Below are 23,064 nucleotides of genomic sequence, written 5' to 3' on the forward strand. Positions count from 1 at the left end.
AGCCTGCCTAGAAATGCTGTCAGCCCAAGGCAAAGAGCAGTTCCAGAAAGGATGAGCTTTCTCTTCTAACAGAGCTCAACACCATTATAAACTTGGCCTGAAGTCAATGAACAGAAACTATACAAGTCAACAAGAGCTATGCTTGTTATGAAAGAAATGCCTCTCAACATGATTTTCACAAATAAACAAAGAATGTTTTAGATATTTACCTGACTAGTTCTGACTTCTGCATCTCCTACACAAAGGCATTAGTTCTAATAAGTTTTTGTTCCATCTTTATAAGCCTAGAGCTGAATTTTCATAAAAGAATCCTAAATCCTCTGTGAAGCAGGAAATTAAATTTATGCATCTAACTTTAGGTGACCTGCTACAGTGCCAAAGCTGGGAACCCAGTCTCCTCAAGTGGACAGAATGGGGCACCTCTCCAGGATGTACTGCACAGCAAGGGCTTATTGATCTCCATACACTGTGAATTTAGGAGTGTGATTCATCTCACCACATGTGAGATCTACATTTCTGTGTAGATGGTGCATGGCATGTGCACTAGGAGCCCTGCTCTCTGCACGCAGTGCCTGCACTGTGATGGCAGCTTTCACCCAGTCACAGGAAATGGACTTCAGAAACTTATCATTCTCAGTGGCAAAAACCATGCACATGGCAAACTAGTTCACATGTAAATGTATGCAATATCTAGAGTATGCTGTAGTGAAACTATTGACCAAAGGATTAAGGAATTGTGCCTCATCCCTGAAGTTAGATCCAGTAAATATTGGCATATGGATTTAACTTCTGCATCACACACCTCAATTAGTTTGTAGAAAGTCTATGGGCGTTGTGGCAAGACAGAATTACTATCCAAACCAAACTGATCAATAAATATCTTCTCAGTTTGTACTAAATTGATGGATGAAAAAGATTTTTGTGTTTCCTCTCACATGACAGTTATGTTGGCATGTGAAAGAACTGTCTGAAATGAGCAGAAATGAGGTGGTTCTGGTTCGTGCAGTACCTAACTCACCTGCCCAAATCACAGGCATAGTTTCAACAGCACAAAACTAAAAACATAAAAACTTTAATGCAGTAGGAACCTGACAGTGCCAAAAATGAATAAAGGTGAAGAGTAAAAAATGTTTAGAAAGCACTTTGCAACGTGAAGCGTTGTAAGTGTGTCAGAAGCTGGATATTCAGGATAGCAGCCAGCAGTCTTGCAAATTGCTTAAGCAAATGCATTCTTCAAAGAACTGAGATTCACTTCAGGTCTTGACTTTTTTGACACAAAATGCAAAAATGTGACAGAATACTCTATGATCTAGTTTTCAGTTTTAACTGTGAAAAAATGCTACTAAATTCCCACTCTTCCCTTTTTAGGTGTGCTGATGCACAAGAATTTCAGCTGAGGAATGGACAGGATGTGGCAAAGAAAGTGAAAAATTATGCTTGGCAAGTTCACAGGAATTAACTAATGACAAAACACATTTTAATGGCAAATTTTGCTTTCAATCCTTTCCTGGCTTTCAAAGACTTACTATTGCTATGATTACTCATCGCTTGTAACACTTTCAGCAGTAGTTTAGTACAGAGAGGGAAATTATGGTCTTAGCACTATGACCTTCTTTAGTGGAAATGGTACCTCACCATCATGCAGGATGCACATAAAAAGCAAGAGCAACAAAGGCTGCAAAGAACAGTTATTTTGTTTAAAAACAATGATATTAGGTTGTTTTGGTTTTTCTTTTTAGAGAGGGACAAATCTCTTGGATAAATAATGTAATCTTTCTTTATGTCCAGATTCAATATCTTAACAGTGATATTCATTGTTATCCAGGAAATGAGTTTCCCAAGATGTGCTGGGATTTCTTGCTACACTAAAGGAGGCAAACAGGCAGTTTCTTCCTGTCATCAAAATGGTCTCGCTCCAAAATTTTGACATTTCTTACCTTGCTGCTGTGCCGCTTTTTGCTCACCGAGGGAGAACCAGGCTGACCAGGGCTGGGAACAGCACTAGAGGTGGCAGAAGTGGTTCCAGAGTGGACATGAGATCCCTTTTCCACGCCTGAAGTAGCAACCAGAGGTGACTGCTGTAGAGAAACCTTTTGGAGCTCTGCAGCCAGCTGCTTGGGATCAACCCCTGGGGACTTCGCTTTATCTACTGGATTAAAGCAAGAGAGCTTTGTATTGGTAACTGCCAGCACATCCAGATCCATCTTGCCACAGCACAGGGACAGCAAAACAATCCTTACAAGTTCTCATGTCATCTGACTGCACACTTGGAACATGCAAAAGGCATCCTATGAAAAATAGACATCTCTCTCCCACAGCATCAACATCCCAATTCCAAACTTTGTGTGCTAGTGCTACTTATTAGTGCTCTTTATCAAAAAATCTTTCTGAGGAGGTACTTCTAGGTGAAGAAAAACAAGCATTGCTGATCATTTTGAATCAAACTGAAGCAAATTACACTTTTAAAGACTGGCCTGTGCTATCACTCATTGTTTGAAACTGGTCCATTTTCATGAAGTATCTGAACTTTCTGGTTAAAGGTTTAAATCTCATTTTAACTTTTTTTAAACCAACTTGAACAGAACAGAACATTGAACAGAACTGCTCCTGAGATAATTTACACAAAAATAAAGAGAAAAAAGCCTCAAAACTTTACTACCACAACTTAATCACAGAAGAAAAAATGTAAACAAATGAAGGCTGAAAGCCCTGATTCATCTTTCCTACATTACTCACACCTTTGTGAGGCATCTGTAGTAGGAGTCTGATTGCCCTCCCTGATGACCAGGAATGAGTGGGAGGAATTTACCCTTTGGAGACAGCAATTTCTATTTACCACAGAAATGAAGTCAAGTAACTTTCCTATATGCTAGACTGAATAGAGTTAAAAGGATGCTAGGCACAGCTTGGTTCCCAGGTTCTCAGAAGTAGGAGAGGTTTTAAACAAGACTTCAGCTTTATCCTGCCTGCTTGGCTATTTCATTTTTCTTTCAGAGAAAATGGAGATGGTTGCCTTCTAAAGCACAAACAGTCTGCCAAAGCTCAGAGGTAATGGCAATAACTCTACAGAGTTGATCCAACTTAGAAACCACTATAAGATTGCAAGACTAGGAGCAAACATGCCAGCAAGAATGGAAAAATTATCTTTTATTTCTGTTCCTTCTCATCTTGAGTTTTCTTCATTAATAAAAAAGTTGGTTTATTCTTGTTTTTGTCCTTTCCAAAACTGATTTTAGTGTTTTTCAATGCTTTTGGTGGTTTTGATCTGCTCACAAATTAAAAAAATGTGGGTAGCTCTGCTTCAAAGCTCTATCATACTTAGTCTTTGCTTTCAATTACTATCAATAACATCAATTTTCAACTAAAGGTAGCTTGATGGTAAGTATATTAATAGCTAGGAATTTTAACATGCTTAGAAAATGGAGGATTCAATCCAGGTAATTTAAGTTCTGGTTGATAAAAGAGTAGCCACAAAACCACAGGACCCAGAAAAGACCCACAGAATGGTGAGTGAAGCAATCCTAATCTGCACTGATCCTGCTAGTAAGATTGTGGATGGTAATTCAAAGTTAGCTTAGAAATGACTGCTACAATGACTGAAGCCTGCAGTTGTGGCATTGATTGAACAGCAGGAAATACCCACAAAAGCACTGCCTTCATAGAATTCACATAACACAACAGAATACTTGCTATTGCACCCCTGTATCCAGTAAATACTGTTTTTTTGCCACTTATAACAGGTCACAAACCTTGTGTTAAGCTAACAGGAATTTTCATTGAGGTCTTTTCCAACACTGACAATTCTACAGTTCTATGAACATAGGCCCTAGGAGCTGTGTTTAATCTGGACTTGCTGCAGTTTGCTGGGAGCTTTGTTTTGGCCTCTCTGGCTGCAACTAATGACCAGATGGCTGCAACCTAAATTTGTCAGAGTTACACTTCACCTTGTATAGTGGTGTGGTATAGTGCCCATTCTTCATTATTTTGATAGAGAAAGGCCCAGCTGTAATTGCACTGTAATTCAGAGTAGACTGAAGGATTTATGACTCCAGATTAATAATGCAGTTTACAGGAGCAGAGGCCTGGGGTGGTAGCAGAGTGCTGCAAGGTTTGGACACAGGATGGCAGATGAGGCCCTGGGGACAGCAGCAACTCACTGACACAGGCACTGACACAGGTGCAAACCCAGGGGCTGGGCAAAGTAAACTTTAGGGGAACAGAAGGAAAAAGGACAACAACATCTCACATGTAAACTTCACCATGTCCAGCACCCACAGGTACTTTTCCTCTGGGCAGCCTTCCAGCCACACTGCCCCCAGCCTGTAGGGCTGCCTGGGGTTGTTGTGACCCAGGTACAGGACCTGACACTTTCTCTTGATGGATATCATGCAACTGGCCTTGGCTCATCAATCCAGCCTGCCATATTCCTCTGCAGGACCTTCCTACCCTCCAGCTGATCAACACTCCTGCCCAAATTGCAAACTTCTTGTGGGTGCACTGAATCCCCTTGTCTTGGTCCCCTTTCTGCCCATGGAAATATTTGGGATGTAACACCAGAGCTTACAATACTAGCACACTAGCTTGTATCACATCCAATTTTCAGCTGCTATCCAGCCCTACAGCATCAAAGCAACTTCTTGTCTCTCACCTGCCCTTACTGGCTCGTGCAGCTCCAGGTGCTGGGGATTCTCAGAGTCCGAGAGCATGTTCAGGTCCCTAAAGAAAGCAATTAGAAGCCTGAGACAAAAGAAACTCTTTCCTCATACCCTCATTATTGTATTAAGTAGGTAAATGAATAGTGGTTCATGACAGAAAGCAGCTCCCAAGCATGGTCCCTCCTTAGCTGATATATATTTGCAATGCTGTTAAAGAGCTGAGAATAAAAGCTTCTTTTAAGGTGAAATCTTTAATGGATTTAATGCAAGTGTATGCATTTCTCATGATGCTTAAATGACTTTCATCTAAAGCATACAGATTTCACTAGAAGTCCAGTTATTACTAAATTACCTTCTTTTTCCAACATCAGTAAATTCAGTGAGCTGTATGTTTGTTATGAGAGAAGATTGTGGCCTGACAATGGAATTATCATTGTTTATAAAAGCATAATTACTAGCATCTGATTCAGTTTATCTTTCCTTCTGACTTTAAGAGAAAAACAGAACAAAAGGATCTCCCACAGTCACAGTGAATTCTTCCTTATTATTACATTGAGGTTTTGTGCTAACAAAGGTTCCACCTTAACAACTGTAAATTAAAATTAAAAAAGTTTAAAAAAAACCAAAAGCCATGAAAAGCCAAAAAGAAATGGAAACAGAAAGATGGGGAAAAACTCACAGTCTTACACATATTTCTGCTTCCCCACTCTGCTGAATAATAATGCTCTGGACCTCTTCATAAGTTTTCCCGGTCAAGGGGATGCCATTCCATTCCAGCACCTGCATTCCTAAGAGGGCAAAACAGCAAGAGGTCAAGGGCTCAGATTTTGACAAAGGCATCAGATAGATCCTTCTTGCCTTGCTTTGACAAGACACTTTGATGTGACATTTAGTGAATGTTGTTCAAATGGCACAAGACATTAGCAAAGCCCTTTCACTTCACACAGATTAGATTGTTGAATGTCATTGTCCCTTCAGCTATAACTTACCTGCTGAAACAAGACAGGAGAATAATTCTCTCTGTTTCAAAGTATACATGCACTCTCCACAGTCTGGGTTGCATGATATCGAAATTTTTTTCCAATATCAAAACCATGCACACCTACCAGCACGGCAAGAAACCAAAACACTCTATATACCAGACATTTCCTGGCCAGCCATGGTCTTGGAAGATAACTGTTTCCTACAGAGGAAAATTGCTGCTAAGAAGCTGAGCCTCAAAAAGAAATAATTTGTGAATGTGATTAGATAATTGAAATATATTTTCTTTACCTTGTCACTTACAAAAATACAAAAAAGTGAAGGCTACTGGACTAACAAATTTTAATGAAAAACACGTGCCTCCACATTTCAAACAACAGCCTGGTAGTATTCAGGTTTAAATTTTTCTTCTGTACCTTTTCTCGTAAAAAATGGAAAAAACCAGACGAACTTACTTCATTGTGGAAGATATGAACAGAACTGTATTAATCAGGCTGAAAAACACTGAATACTGATCTGATCTACTGTGTCTTCCAAGTGTCCCAGGACTGAGTCAGGAGACGAAATATGGTTCAATGTGTCTGTACAAGGAAGTTTTTGCAGAGTACCTGCACAGTACTTTTGCTCAGTATTTGCAGAGTCAATCCCTCTATAAATCATGTGAGATATATTCTGATAAGATGAGAAATTTTTTGGTTAAGGTGAAATGCTTACACAGAGGAAACCCTAAATTCATATCTGGGACTTACAACTGAGGTCCTGAGAACTGGGTTCAAATTTTGAATTAATTAGTCATAAGAACTCCAAACAGATGTACAAGTGTCAAAATCCAAACCTCTGGCTCTTGAGGGAAAAAATTGCTTAATGGGACAAAATACTGAATTATTAATAGTCCACTAAAAGCAATGCATTGCAAAACATCTGAAAATCACATCACCCACACAGCAAAGAAAACCACAAACACTTAACTTGCTACCACTTACGCAGATAAAACCAAGTCTTCACCTGGGTCATATTTTAATCTCAAAATCCTGTGCTGTTGCATATAACAAACAGGAAAAATAATGAAGTGAAATGTGGAGATAAACTCATAGAAAAGCGTGCTGCTAAATAAAATATAATGGAAAATTTTAATGGAGTAAATCAGACTAAATTAATTGATAATGAAAGAATATGAAAAATAAATATACACATTTATATTCCAAAATTTTCCACAGGATTCCATGAATTAGGAGTTGAAATATCAGAATTGCTCATAACTGTTGTCAGCCAGAATTTATCATTTTGTTTGTAGAAGTTTACAGAAAAACAAACTGCAGAACGACTAAAAGCAATGCTCAGAAGGCAATAAAGCCAGCTGCCTAATGTCAAAATAGATTTGACTTTTCCTAAAATTTAGCCCCTTTAATTTACCAGCCATGATTCAAAAGCATGATCTTGCTTTTGCTTGTTAAAGCAGATCTGATTTTAAACTCAGTTCCTCTGGAATAAAGCAACAGTAATTATGAGCAAATTCATTTCCCCCTGATTTTCAGTCATACAAATATAACAGCATGAGCTTGGTCTTTAGGCTTCAAGAAAGGAAGGAACTGAAGTTATTCTTGTCTTTTTTTTTTTTTTTAATGTGTGCCCTCATAATGCTATCATGGCAAAGGATGTAATGTATGACAATATGAACCTCATGATTAAGACATGCAATACCCCCCCTTCTATGCAGTGGCAAGGAACAAGAACAAAGGTTGAAAGATTTAGATATTTGAGAGAGCACTCATTATCTTTTATTACCAAAAAAAAGAAAAAAAAGAATAAAGGAAAAAAAAAAGTAAAAAAAAGCTTTTTTGACAAAATACTATGAGCTACTTGAGCTACTGTCAACAACTCACTTTAATTTAAAAGACTGGCAGGGAGAGCTTAGCTGAGTACCACTTCAGTGCCAGGATTTGGAAACCAAGTCTGATTTCCACTGGTGAGAGTTTCAACAGTGTGTGCAGCAGCACTGCAGTCACTCACCTGGTCAGAGAGGCCACACACACATGAACAAAGCAACAAACTGAAAGGAAATTGAATTTCAACAGCCTCAGCTCACACAGAGATCCATTTAGGTTGTCAGTAGAGGGGTATTTTCTTTTTATTGTGTGCCTTGTGGATCCATGATTGTTTAAAATCAAGCAACTTAAACAAAACTGAGCTGATCAGACTTATAGACCTTGGGTCTAAGAAAAAAAAAATGTAGATGAGAAGCTGATTTCTCTTTTCTCAGCATGTAACTGTTATACACATTTTGTTCAAAAAAAAGGTAACATTACAAAGAAAGCCTTTAGAAGGAATGCAAGTCTAATTAACAGGAAGAGAAAAAAAGTATAGAGAAGTTACAAGAGACACATGATAATTTTTTTTTTCCTAAAATCAATCACATTCTGTCACTGGTTTTTGGTAGTCAGGACAGGACAGCCACATTTCCAAAAGTTTGTATGCCTCAGGTCATCAGTGTAGTAGGCAAGAAATCAAAAAAAATAGGAAGATGAGAAAACCTGCCTTGCTCCATGGAAACTCTGCTGACTGACGAAGTACGAGTAATTGCCCTGATAATCAAATATATTATTTCTTCAAGCATTTTTTCTTTCTTTCATTATTATTTTACTGGGTGAGCAACAACTTAATTTTAGCAATATCAGCTCCCACACTCTCAATAAATATATCTTTCATTCCATCACCCGGGTGATAAATCTGTACTGTTTAACTGAATGTGGTTGTGGATATAACATTCCTATTGATAAAACAGCACAAAACAAAATATAAAATGCAAAATAAACTCTTTGTATTAGAGTTTCTGTCAACTGGAAGGCACAATATTTATTTCAGTTTTCACCCATCTTACATGATTTCTAATATTTTCTCTCTTCTTCAGACTCATCCTTCAGACATAAGCTAGCAGCATGATTAAAGTTGAAATTGAAAGGAATCTGAAAATCATCCAAGGATTTGATTACCCTAAACACTTGTCTTGACATAGTTGATTAAAATACAGAATTATTAAACCAAACCATGGAACATCTCTTGAATTTTGTTCCCCTTTGTAACATAATGTACACTATTATAAAGCTAATCTCAGTCACTTTTAATGCACTATTATACTGCAGCTTCCCTTATTCAGTATACCCAAGGCACCCAAGAAGTGGAAAACTGTTGTTTGCTGTGTCACTAAGAGTGTGTAATTATTTCCAACTCTACTTGTGTATAAAACCTGCTAGTTTTCCATTAATTTTAAAGTCTCAGAATTGCTGTCCTACTGGAATTTAAAATTATCTAAATATTAAAATCTTGGAATACAGCCTCTGATTTCAGTTGCACCATAGTTATACCCACAAATTGCTGAGGTTCATTCTCTGCTTTTTCGTAGTTTGTATTGTTTATTCTTTTTCATAATAAACATGTCAGTTTGAACTGCATTTTTCACTGATCTAATGCTCATGGAGGAAAATGAAATTGGACTCTACAGATTAGCAACTTCAATCAGTAAAATAAAAATCAGTGAATATTAGTATCTTTCTATACCAAGTAAGAATTAAAATTCAGAAACATTACTTTGAAATCCCAGAAAGTGCTATAAAAGTTAAATGTGCACTCAGAATAAGGAGAAACAATATAAACCTGCAGTCTAATATTCAACACTAAATTACTTTATGATCAATGCTCTCCAGTTATTTTTCTTTTATTTCTAAACCTTTTTGATGGTTCAAAATAGGTTGATGAAAGCCAATGTGTTAATGTATTTCCCCAAATGGAATGAATCACACCAAAACTCATTATTTTCTGTCGACACCTAAACTTCTTCTTCCATTTGTCATTCACACTCAGGCTGAATATTTCCCACTTATTACAATAATTATTATATAGGCAACACTCACGATTCTTAAAAATGGATATGTTGTTCATTGAGTAGAAGTTATATAATGGACCCTCCTATGCCTTATGGCTGCTATACTACTATAAAATGACATTTATAAAAGTATGGCCAGAGCAAATGAACCTTGTATTTGAGGGGTACTTGGCATTTTTTGGCAGCTATACACCCCACCATGGCCTTCAGATTTTGATACATGCTGGCATATCCATAGATCACCCTTCAGTCTGAACCATGCTAGAGCAACAAGTGATGATCTGCTCGTACTTGTGTGACCTAATTCAAGTTCTGGCAAGTTAAATGAAGCTTAGAGTTACTGTTTATGAAAATAAGTATGACACAAATGATATGTTTATAGTGCTTTCACCATTACTATAGCCCCAAACATCAGTTTACATTAGAGTTGCAGACAGATGATCAGTTATACCACGCTGAACAAAATGTTGTGGTGCATTGTAATTATTCAGTGTTTTAGAAAAACAAGTGGTTTTTTTGCAGCATGGTGATTGTGACATTATATCAGAGCACAAGCTGGCTTCTACTGGGCCATCATGGCTATAGAGAAGAAACCCAACCAGCCCCCTGGGCTGGCAGACAGGAACCCCAAGCAATTACATTCCAGCCTAAGCTGCTGACATCTCACTGTTCTGGGAGCTGGGGGATGTCAAAGATCAATGAGCCATCCAGGCAAACTCCCCCTAACAGGGGCTAAAGGAATGAGCTCTCTGTTGCCACATGAACATCAGGTGAGTGCTAATCTCTGTCTCCAGCCCACTCCCTCTGCCTTCACACTGTTCCACTGAAGCTGTAGAGCAGAGTGTATTTACTTTGTTTACATTACCATCATATAAGAGATTATAATGATTTTGCCAGAGAAATTACCTTCCTGTAAAATGCTCTAATTGACTTGGAAGTCTTAAACATTTCATTATTAGGCTGTGCTCAAAAAAACTCCTCTGCTTTTAAAAGCAGTTTACTATGAATTCAGATGTTTTTAAATTATATAATAATATATGGTAGAATGAAAAAGTATGTTAATTCCAAGTCACCTTAAGATTCACCTAAAGATAGTTAACAACGAGGCTGCAAGAATTTCTCTCTGCTGTTCTTTCATAAATGGAAAATAGCTAAAAACCATTATTTTCCTAGAAGCTTAATGCCAGATGTGAATTTAGACTAGTATATCCCTGGCTGTAAATATTACATATTTATATTTTTGGATTCCAAATTCAGTGAGGTTTATTTCAATTCCCCTTTTTTGAGGAATATTTTATTCTTTACACAAATGCAGTTCTGTTAGAATTCTTTCAGTTACATCTGTGAATGGAGTGGTATTTTGCTTTGAAATTTTCCTTTGGAGGGGCAAAAATCTCATGCCATGAGATGCAAACAAACAGTTCTTGTGGAAGTTACAGTGTATGTCTAAAGAATTACTCTCTCTTTATTAATTAATTTCTATTTTGCCTAAGAATTTAAATTATGACAGCAAACATGTCAGATGAAGTCTAGATAAAACACCATTCTATGGTCATCATGAGACCTTCCTCAAAGATTTGCAATGGTCTTGGGAGTCTGAGGTCACTTGGTTTGTTCTGCCTAGAGAAGAGGTGACTGAGGGGAGCTCTAATCGTGGTCTACAGCTTCCTCAAAGGGGAACTGGAGGGGCAGGTACTGATCTCTCTGGTGACCAGTGGTAGGACTCCAGGGAATGGCATGAAGCTCTGCTAGGGGAGTTAGGCTGGATATTAGGAAAAGGAACAGGCTTCTCATGGAAGTGGTCACAGCACCAAGATTGCCAGGAGGTCTTGGACAAGGCTGTCAGGCACATGGTGTGATATTGTACTTGCAGGGTGCCCCAATGTTGGAGGGTATGATGAATCTGACTCCATGTTCTCAGAAGGCTAATTTATTATTTTATGATACTATATTATATAGAAAAATGCTATACTAAACTATACTGAAGAATCCAGAAGGGATACATACAGAAGGCTAAAAAGGTAATAATGAAAACTCGTGACTCTTTTCAGAGTCCTGACACAGCTTGGCATTGGTCGGCCAATGAGTCAAAATAATTCACAGAAAACCAATGAAACAACCACCTGTTGGTAAACAATCTCCAAACACATTCCAAAGGAGCAAAACACAGGAGAAGCAAATCAGATAATTATTGTTTTCCTTTTTTCTCTGAGGCTTCTCAGCTTCCCAGGAGAAAATCCTGGGCAAAGGGATTTTTCGAGAAAATATGAAGTCCACATTGTGATGCTTTACACACTCCTGTGCAGGGGCAGGCATCAGACTCAATGATCCTTCTGGGCTCCTTCCAGCTCAGGATATTCTATGATTCTATTCTATGATTCTATGAATGAAATATGAGTGGGAATTTACGTATGTAAAACTCCCAGAAGAATTTTGCTGGAAGAAAAGAGTGATTCGTGGCACACGGGATCTTGCTGACATGCTAACCTAACTCATTAAAATGCAGTTTCATAGGACACTTTGCTCAGGTAAGGAAAAGGAGCTTAAAAAAGACAAGGCAGAACCATACTTCAGCAAAGCATTGTATAAATCAAAGTGCAGCCTGAAACTTTAAAAAGACTGGCAGGAAGATAAAGAACAGGGTGAAGACCTCGAGATAAGAAAAAAAGGACAAAAAGTAACCCAGCAACATTTTCTAGTGTCTCTAAGGGGTATGAGGTAGAGAAACAAAAGATAACCATCAGCTTCTGAGAGTGTGCAAAAGGCACAACTCTGAGACCATCATGTGGTTGTCAATTTACCATCTCAGAGGGTGAGAAACAGGCTCAGCAGTTGGCATCCCTTGCTCTCTGGACATACCAATTGCATACACACATCCTGGTGCTTGGGACAGAATGGCTATATTTGAAAAGTACAACAGAGAAAGAACTGATGCCAAGGAAAAGTTGGCTCTTAAATGTGGACCCCCAACATGCTGAGTCTCTTGGGGCTTCCTGAAGAGGCTGTCTTCACACAGATCAGGGGTCTAACCCTTGCTTGGTGAATTCCTAGCTGGTCTCCAGCAGTGCCAGCACTAAGGGAATACAGAGACCAATTCAGAAAAGAATTGAATAATTAGGATAATTTAAATACTGAAAACCTGCTAGGAATGAGCAAAGGCCATGGTTATGCTTTGCATGCCAATGCTACTTAAGGTTTTATAGAAACAAGAACAGAAATTTTTTCTGACTCACAGAAAGCAAACACCACTGTTTAAGCAAAAAGTCAAGCCTTAATGAGAATAGCTGAAGACCTTAAAATGCCAGTCTGTCACATGGCATAGAGTGAGATCCTTACTTGATGTGTTTTAATAGGAGTCACTCTGTCAATAATCATCCTGCGTACCCTGGGAGTAATTTTACAGTTCTGACATTATGTGATTATTCAAATATAAAGTAGAATTTACACACTATTATCTCATTTGTGAGAGTCATGTAACCTGAAAGCTGAGGAAAGTGAATACAAATTTCTGGCCAGTGCTATGTAGTTCTCATCTCCTGTATGTATCTACTTTTCATATAATGCATATAATTCTCCTTTTAAGAAAAGTTTTTTTGCTTCATAATACAAGATAAAGTAAATCCCTGATACTATTTTTGAATCTTTTAGAACTTGTTTGTGTAAATCAAGTTGAGCTAAGTTTTTTCATCATTGGAATGACTTCATTTAAATGATCACATTTTATGTTTCTCTTGTAGTAGCTAAATGTATGTTTGTACAAATTCCAGACACATACATGTCCACAGCTGTAGAAAGTATGCAGAAAAAAATTGTTTGATTATTGGCTGGTTCCAACCAACCACAAGTGAACATACATAAAATTACCTTTTTTATTTTTTTTATTCTTCATCTAATTTTGAAGAGATTTAGAACAATAAATAAAAGAGCATGGAAAGCAGTATGTGTGTCTGCAGGGAACAACTGTCAGGCACACATGCCTACAGCTGCTTTGGTTTTACCTTCTTTTGGGCTTAGAGTCAATGTACCAATTTTTGGCTGTAAAAAGGTATGTGTCTTGCCTCAGTAGCTGCCTAGGAATTTTGAGTAGTTAATGAATGAAGAGAAGCAGGTTCCTCTTAGGATGGCTCATCTCAGCTGACACCTTTTTGGAATGAGATGAATCACATCCCTTCTTCCACTTATGGTTAGAAAAAGAGCCCATAATACAAGGTGAGGTTAGATATTTACTTTTCAGACACCTAAAAATATGTGTATTGATCCCCTCCTTTGTCATTTAAATTGATAAATCTGTCCTAGAAAATGAAAAGGACTTTTTTTCTCAGTTTAGCAAACTAACAGCTGTACCTTATCAATGAGAAGGAACTGAAAGATAGTGAACCTCAGGTGAAGGGAATTAATGGGGCACCATCAGAGACTGAGCTGTTAGTTCTGCTTCTGCTACAACCAGCCAGGTGAGCAGCACAAAACTAGTATCTTTGGTTTCTTTATGTGTTAAAAGGCACAGTGAAAAGGTAATCTTATTGCACATTAACTTTGAGATGTCCAAGTGACAAGTGCTGTTAGTAAAGCTGAGTGCATCAGAAATCTCACTAACAATAGAGTTGGAGGAGGTAGCACTTGTGAAGTATTAAGGGCTGGGTATTAACTCTCCAACTTTTGTATCCCTCCAACTCATTCATAAAGGAATTTAGTGATACATGTTAGGCTTATTCAACCCTAAGAAACAGAGGTTCCATATGTGCTAGAAAAATGAGAGACACTAATGATTACCTGTTAGAACTGTCATTTTAACAGGAAGTTGAAAAACTGCAGGATTTCAGTTCTCAATAATTACTTGTTCTTCAGAGTTTAGTGACAAATGTAGGCACAAAGCTCATTTTTAGGAACATCTGATTAGCAACAATAATGATAGACTAATTTTGGTCCTGCTTTCAGAGCAAAAAAAGTTCCCTCATGATGCTAAGGCTGCTCAGCTCAGCCAAGACCAGAGATCCCAAAGTAGCCTTTCCTGGAAGCTCAAGCCATGTCTTGCTCAATCTGAGTTAGGAACTAAGAATCAAAACAAAATCTGATTTGGTTAAATGTGGTTTGTGAGTAGTTTTTATGAGTAGAACCAGAGAGATCTAATCAATCTAGGTATGAAAACATGTGCATGGTCATATTTTAGAGTGCAATTCATCTGGCTGCACTGGTTTTGATGTGATAGAGTGATTTCTTCCCACCTCACTGCAGAGGAGTGAGAGAAAGGCTGCACACCGTGTAGCTGCCTGCTAGGGTAAAACCACACTTATAGAACTGCAACAGGAATTAGAGAAAGGAAAGTGGGCCCCTGTAATGACTGTCATACATTTCATTGAGAATGGTCCATGATACACAACTAAAATAGCCTTAAAAATAATATAAAACATTTAAATATCAAATTAAATAATTTAAAATAATTAGTATTTTTCTCAATACCTTAGAATGCAATTCTGTTGGTGTTTACACATCTTCAACATACTTGTTACTGTCAGCTGAATTTTTTTAATTAATATCCCTTTGTACAAATTTGACCTGCAGTACTTGATCAAAGAAGTAGCATTATTCTAACAAATAGGTTCATTGTAATAAATGTAGAATTCATGCATGACGAAGGAGCAGGAAATGATGCAGGATTATGCCCATAGTTTTGTCATTCTCTGTAAGGTTCTTTAAAAGAAATTTGAATGCACAATTACTGAAGCTATTCTGTACATGCAAGATTGGATGGTGATTATCTGGCAGCTATATACCTAATCAACTTCTATGAATACTCACGCATACTGATTAGCAGCAGCTGCTATTTCTTCTCATTATCTACACTAAAACAAATGATCTCTTACCAACCAGTCCCTGTGTATTTATGTGTTTCTTATGATAACAATTAATGTACTGAATTCACCATGTAAGCACCCAGAAGACAAGCAAAACAAACTTATGATGACACATTCCTTGACTGATAAGCTACAGTTGTAGAAATTAAATTTGTGCTGCTCCAGTTTCCTTGTGGGAGAGGTCTCTGTTAGCCCAAGCATGACAGCAAACACAAGAGTGCCCTTCAAGGCCCTGCTTGCAGGTGATGACCACCCAAAGGAGGACAGGGCTGGTAGTTCAGGGCTCACTTTCAAGCCTCCTGAAGGCACATAGAAGCTTTTCTGCTGAAGCAACAGCATCAAAACTCCTAAGGAATAAAACTGCCTACGAGATGTGGTTTATGGTTTTGAGATGGGTCTAAAAGATGAGAGTTGGGCTTGGTGGAACTGTGGCAAGTTCAGGTAGGAAAGGTGCTGGAAAGATGTGTCCCCAGCCTGAGTGCTCTGTCGCAGTGGTGTGGTGCAGGTACTTGACCAACTGCTCCTGCCACTGCACAGCAACCAGAAACTGCTGCCCAAACAGGCAACCCCTTGTCCTGTAACAGCAGCAATAAACCTTTCTACTTTGATGCTTTCGTACTCTCCGCTTAGCAACTACAATCTAGCCCTAAGACAAACTGTCCCTATTTCTTCAAACTTGTTTTAATTACATATCAAAACCACATTTCAACACTGAGCTGTTACCAAATTCCCAGCATGGCATCCTCACATTAACTTTACTGGGTGTTGCAGCAGCTTATTCTCCTTCAGATATATGCCCAAGTGAGATATCAATAATTATTTTTTAAACTGCCAAACATAAATGTTAAATTGGCATTTCTTCTGTAGACTCAAGCTCAAATGTATATTATGGGTCAACAAGGACAAAGGAGTTTGATCACTTCACTGCTTAATCTTTTAAGACTTCTTTCATTTCACCAAAGCTATTGAACATGTCTGAGTCCTTTTCCCAGGCGCCAAATATTAAAATTATTAGTGTCAAACAGTGTACAAGTGTAAAACAACCATTTCTGCTTTGTTCATGTCAAACATTAAATATTCTTTCTCAGGCAAAAGGAGGAAAAATAGCTGCTGTAATTAACAGAATAAGAATTACATATTTTCTTTATTTTAAAGAAAATTTAAGTAAAAGGACCCTCCGCTGAAAGCTGAGCAACTTCTTATGTGAAATATGTGGAAGCAGTTATGCAACAATAGGTAAAAATAAGGCAAAAATAAATGCAAGAAGTAAAAAATAAAGCCAGCTGAAACTGCAAATCCCCCAAACACACTGAATACAATAAAAGAGTGAGTCACAAATGAGATTGTATCCTTTAGAGATGAAAGTCTTTGAGCAATTTTTCTTTGGTGAAAAGTATCCAAGGAATTGTTAAATTGCCTATGAACTCATCCCATTTCAAAGGCATTTCTTTATCATCACCACAACTAATAATTAGTTTCTCTTAAAGTAACAAAACAGATTAATCTAATTTGATTTTTTTAATAGATTAAAATAAATACTGTATTGAATTATTGAATGATAATACCATAGAATGCTTTGGATTGGAACAGACCATTAAGATAATGTAGTTCCCAATCCCTGCCATGAGCAGGGACACCTTCCACTAGGCCAGGTTTCTCAAAGCCCCATCCAAACTGACCTTGATATATATACAATAAATTTTAAAGAAAAAATTAAAAGTCCAATCCCTTTTTCCCTGTTAATTCCAGTGAATGGAAGCAATAGAAATACAATTTTCAATCTTTTTGCTTCTTTGTCCTTTGCTTGGAGGCCTTCAGGAACACTCCTAATTCTACTGTATCTTTCTTCACAGGCAAATGACAATAACCAAACCTATAGTGCATCCTGAATATCTGTAAATGTAAACTGCAGATGGAAAACTGGTTTCATTCAGAGATGCATCTCTTCAAAGCATGTAGTTTTACAAATTTGAATTCATCAAACTGACCATGACTTTCCTTGTTCCACTGAATTCAGTGACAGCTGAGCACAAAGTATGATGTTCAAATTGGAATTCAAATACTAATGCTCACGTTCCAGCCAGGGATGATGCTACTGGGAGGGCAGGCTCAAAAAAGCAAGAGGAGATATTGCATCTTGCAACATATATAAACATAATACACCGATTCAGACATCATAGATATGTTGAATTTATCCTATCTGGTGGCTCACAGGATAAAAGAGATATACTCCTATGTTTTCTTACCTGTTTTGCTTCCTGAAGTATGACATGCAAACAGGTTATCCCTAACAGCTTTTTCAAGAATAACAGTTGTTTGCAGTATTACTCATTATGGCAGTCATTGTAATAGTCCCTAGTCCAGCTAATTTTTGCTAATATACTCTGCAAGTGTACAAGTGATATAAACCCCTTGGGCTAAACATTTTGTTGAGGTAGTCATGATTTCTACTGAAAGAGATAGCAATGTCCATGCAGCTGTAGCAGTAAACTTGCTTAAGGATGGTGTAGAATAATTTATGTGACTGACAGAATAGCTAGTTTAATTTCACCCATAAACAAATCAGAACACTTAGGGGCAGTAATTTAGTTTTATGTGTTGCTATATTGCTGCAATTGAGGAAGCTGTGAGATGACCCCAGTTCATAAATTTAAAGCCAGCAAATACAGAAGTCTTTGTATTACCCATTGGGCTTATTACATCTTCACCTATAAAAAATGCATATTTCATCTGAAGATATGTGATTAAGGACACTGAATGAGAAATTCTTCATCTGAATTAATAACAAATAGAGGGAGATCCCTTTTTTACATGTCTTGCAAAATAATTCCTGTAAAACAGATTCAAAATTTGGGAGCTGGGGGCTGTCCATTAGGTGGCACCAAATTTTTCCATATCTTTGAATAGTTTAGGCAACAGAGAAGTGTTTATCTGCTGTAGCTGTCAGGTGCTCTCCTAACTAATCTCCGTTCAGAGACAGAACCTCTGAGGCAGCATTGCAGCCCATCCATGTGCACCACTGAAGGGTATTCATCCAGATAGAGCAGTGTGTGCTTCATGCTCAGCTGCAGTAAAGCTGTTTTTATCATATCTACCAGTCTGCCTGCATCATATTCAACAAGGAACTCTGTCATGCTGGAAGGTATTTTCAGTTCCTTCTTTGGATCTTCACTCCTTCCAAAACAGCGGGAAGTGTTTTTCTTGTATCGTGTTCTCTACAGCTATTGAATCAGAAGAAAGCCCCTGTTTTGTAACTAATCAGTCAGCTTCTACTGTGTGAATTGCAGAGGCATTACTATCACTGAGATAGGCTGATACTTCTAAGAATACTACAGTGGTCTGTGAATAGGATGATGAAAGATTTATCTTTTCTTTCTTTAGTAGTGTCTAAGATTAAAACTGTTTCTACCTCCCCATTAGCACCAGTCATGAAAGTACTTTCCTAGAATTTTGATTCATTTTATCCTCTCTTTCACACACTCAGGAACTCTCAGTTCTTTCTATTCAGTGACTTCAGACCCATCTGAAAAGTATAATCAGTTAATGTAATAACTTTACTTTAGTTAGACATAAGTCAATGCTTTTTTCTACTTAGCAGTTCCAAAGCTGTCTGTATGTGCAGCAAATGTATGATTTATATGGATTGATTCCACTTCACCCACACTATGACAGAACTCATTTAGCAAGTGTAGAGCTCACACCATGATGAGCGTTGCCTGGAATGACTCATTTCCTTTTACTGTCGTCTTAAAGGTTAATTTCATGGGGTGCTGTTCACCATATTATCTAGTAATTAGGAAATAATGAAACCCTCTGTTCATTGGGGTGACTGGTCAGCATCTGCAAATGGCCCTGTCATTGCACTTGGGCAGGTAAATGGCACTCATCTTTCCCATGAAAATATATTCTATTATTGAACATACATCATGAATATAAATTATGAGCATGGGAGTTTGTTTTTCACCACACTGCTTTCCTCTGGTTTTACCTTTCATTTCCTCTAAACAGATCATGCTAATGCCCTTTTTCTCTCCTTCCTGCTCTTTTTCACTTGGTGCCTGTCCATAAAGTACAGCCTAATCTCCCAGCACAGGCCTGTCCCCTATTTATTGTGCATTTTGTACTGCAGTCTGACTGCACATGAGCAGCGTACACGTTCACAGGCCTGGGCTGAAGAAACTTGGGTGCTGCTGTGCACAACAGCTGCTGTTAGCAGTCTTTTGGCTCTGATGGGAAGTGCTGAGAAAGAGGAATTGTCTCTGGAAGTTGAACCCTCATGGAACAGAGCTTGTGGGCAGTACCAAAACAAACACTGCTTCTCTGGGTATCTTTAAAGGCTGTTCCAGACATGCTTCCTCCTGATGTGAGTTGTTTTGGAATGGAAGGTTAGCACATGAACATGCAAAAAGATTGCAAAAATTTTCCCCGTGTCTTTAATTTGAGTTTCTTTTTAGTAGATGTGTATCACTGTGTCTCTACTCTGTCCTCAATGGTTTCTTAGCAATAAATTTATGGAAAGGAAAGAAAAACAAATCAAGCCAACAGAAAATCCTTTACTCTTCTGAAGACTAAGGAACTACTCTAGTACAAGCAGTACTACAGGATGATTGTTCTTTATCATCAAATTACCTGTATCATCTTGAAGGCCTTGTGGACTTTTTAAGATTTATTACTTCTTGGTTATTAACATGCCCTTTTGGTTTGGCAACGAGTCTCCAGGGAAAGGTCAAAATGCATAGGTATATGCATAATATTACATAGGTAAGTGAATCTTCAGTGGAATTCTTCTTGGCATTCAGTAGACATAGAGCTGTAGCCTCATTATTCTGAATCTTTCTACAAATGTCACTAAAATTGCAAATACTCTTTACTTCCACAGTATCAGGAGGAAGACACTTTTCTCCCATCTTTTCCATGTGAAGCCTTACTATTACTCAAAAAATCCAATTTAAGATCTGAATGAAAGTATAGAGTTCTTCTATACATTTTATTTTGAACTGACAGTGCTGACTTTCAAAGAGAAGAAATTTTAACATGTTATAAACATAGGAATAAAGTAAAAAAACCATAAAAGGTTTGTGACATAGCAGTACACTAATGAACAATCCCTTTTGTTAAAGTCAATGTAATGTAGCAAAAAAAAAAAAAAAAAAAAGAAAAATCAATTGGAATGAGGATCACAGTGCTTTGACTGGAGCATTTCATGGTTCCATTGGAAATAAATATTAAGAAAGCTTCTTTTTCATAACTACATGTTTGGGGAATTACAGAAAAATGTGCAGTAGTGCCAGGGGAAAATGTACACATGATCAAGAAAAGGTAACTATGTTGCACTTCTGTATAATATTAAGACATAAAAGTACAGTTCCCAGAAGGTACCTGAATTACCACACCAAATAATAACTTAGGCCTTATAATTTGGAAGATGGACTAGTTGAAAATCAGAAAGCAAGATCCAAGTAAAAACAAAATGGTCCCAACCACTTGTTTTTAATGAAATTCAATAGTAAGCACCATTTAAGACCCAGCTCTCCTTAGAAGCAGAAGTATCTGAGCAATTCAACATCATCTGTGTTGGGGAAGGACCAGAACTGAGGTTTCTTGTTCCCTTGGCAGGCACTGAACCACTGCATTTCCACATAAGAGCAGTCAGGATCAGCTGCATCATATATATCTGATGACTTGGTAATATTCTGCATGTTTCAAATGCAGTGTGAACCACTTCTCAGATGCTGTGTCCTTCCAGAGACTAAAGCAGAGCTCAGACCCTGGAGAACAGAGTTCCTACCTGCCCATGTCTGCCAGACACCAAGGCTGGCTGGCTGAAATCTCTTTGCCTTCAAGTGTTTTACATTTTACATTCTAGTTTGATTCTGTGAAGAAAAATGTCAGTACATGCTGACCTAAAAGTGCTCATTCCACCACATATCATTCATGAAATCTGATCTCCAACATGCAGAGAAAATAGCTATACTAAAAGAATATTGTCATTTTACTGATTTGAGTGAAACTGTCTGCAAATCCTTGCAATTTAGACCCCCCCACAACCACCCCAATAATGACTAATTCAGTTTTTCCAGAAGTGATAATATTTAGGTATCTTAAAAAATATTTGAAAAGTTGCCTAGAACATACTAATATATCATAATTATTAAGGTATTAATGTATTGAGGTAATTTAATAAGTTTTCAAATGGACCATAAAATCCAAAGATCTTATTAGAACTCCACTTGTTGTATTTAGAGAGATATCAAAGTGTTCTATGTCTATTTTGTATCTGAATGATTCCATGACAATCAAGGAGAAATAATATAGACCCCAGTGAGTTTTGGCTCAAACACTGTAAGGTCTGTACAGGAAAAAAACCCATAACACATCTTCCCAATTTTCAAGCAATATTTCAGGCAGCAAGTTATTATTTTTTTTTAAATTAAAAACAGTTCCAAAAGGTCTATTATCAGTTACTTGTACCAAGTTTTAAACGACTCCCCATAATTTTTGATTCTTTAATAGAGTTCTTTTTTTCCAGAAGATTGTTTGGTGGTGTTTTTGCTTGGTTGGGTTCTCTTGTTTTGTTTTGTTTTTGGTTGGAATTTGGAGCAAAGGTAGGGATTTAAGGCTCAATTTCTTCTTGATGAAATGTTTTCAAGCTTCAGTCGTTAATAAATTAGATAATTTGCAATTCAATTACTTCAATTTCAGTTGAATTTTAAGTTGCATTTTTACAGTACAAGTACAGGTAATGTAGCTTTTTTTTCAGACTTTTTATACAGAAACATGAACTCATAATTACCTAATTTTATATGGTAGTCCTCAAATATAAAAATTAAAAACCTGGCTAAAGACTAATCATTTTTAATTAGCATTTTTCTCTGTTTAATGTCAAATTAAACAATAACCTGTTTATTTTTTCTCAAAGAAACGAATATTCCCATACAAGATTTTCCCAGTCACACCTTATGTATGATCTAATGAGGTTTTTGGAATAGAACATGCTTCAAGAAATTTGAAATAAAGTCCTTGTGCAATTTTTGAGAGTGCTCATAGTGGTTTTCTTTCTTTAAGCTGACAACTAAAGCTTTTTCTGTCTTATTTTACATCATATTTCTATGTTGTAATGTACTGTATTTCTGTATGTACTGTAATGTACTGTATTTCAAAACTAATTGCAGAAATTTTGTTCTTCGAGTTCCTTTACCCTTTCAATTGAATAAGAAAATCAAGGTGTCAGATGACATTAGGTCAGAGCAAAGTTCAAATGCAGTTCATCATCTCCTTTGAAAACAGTGATACCAGATGCTTCAGGGGTTCTTTATAAAACCTTGGAAATCTGAAATAATTTAATTGCACAACTATATTTTTTATCTAACTACCTCAAGAGATTGGTTGATTTATTTAAGTAATTTAGGAAAGACTTTGTTTACCTCTATTTCCTTTTCCTGTTCTACCCAATACTTAGAGAAAACAGAGGCTTTATGTGCCCATGTCTCTTTTTAAACCACTGCAGTGAAGCTCTGTGACAAACCATTCCAAATTGGTGTCCAAGCCATCTAAAAGACAGGTAATGTTCTCCTGTGAGAAACCCACTTCCACCAGTTCATCTTTTTTAACATTAAATTATTAACAACTCTTCATAGTGATTCTTATGGTCTTGGAAGAATTTGCACACACCTACCTGGAAAGTGCTTTGAAATAA

The 23,064-nt window shown here is 37.3% G+C and overlaps 1 protein-coding gene across 1 annotated transcript in view; it reads right to left on the reverse strand.

The window, feature by feature from the left end:
* Positions 1-23,064, reverse strand: part of PCLO (piccolo presynaptic cytomatrix protein) — a 110,589-nt gene that overhangs the window by 19,567 nt on the left and 67,958 nt on the right. The window contains exons 6-8 of the mRNA XM_059847450.1: positions 5,335-5,443; positions 4,649-4,716; positions 1,938-2,149 (exon numbers count right to left, since the gene is read on the reverse strand). Coding sequence (XP_059703433.1) covers positions 1,938-2,149; positions 4,649-4,716; positions 5,335-5,443 — 389 coding nt within the window. The remainder of the gene's footprint in view (positions 1-1,937; positions 2,150-4,648; positions 4,717-5,334; positions 5,444-23,064) is intronic.

This window comes from Haemorhous mexicanus, chromosome 5 (genome assembly GCF_027477595.1).
Source record: "Haemorhous mexicanus isolate bHaeMex1 chromosome 5, bHaeMex1.pri, whole genome shotgun sequence".
In the NCBI taxonomy this organism is placed as follows: Eukaryota; Metazoa; Chordata; class Aves; order Passeriformes; family Fringillidae; genus Haemorhous; species Haemorhous mexicanus.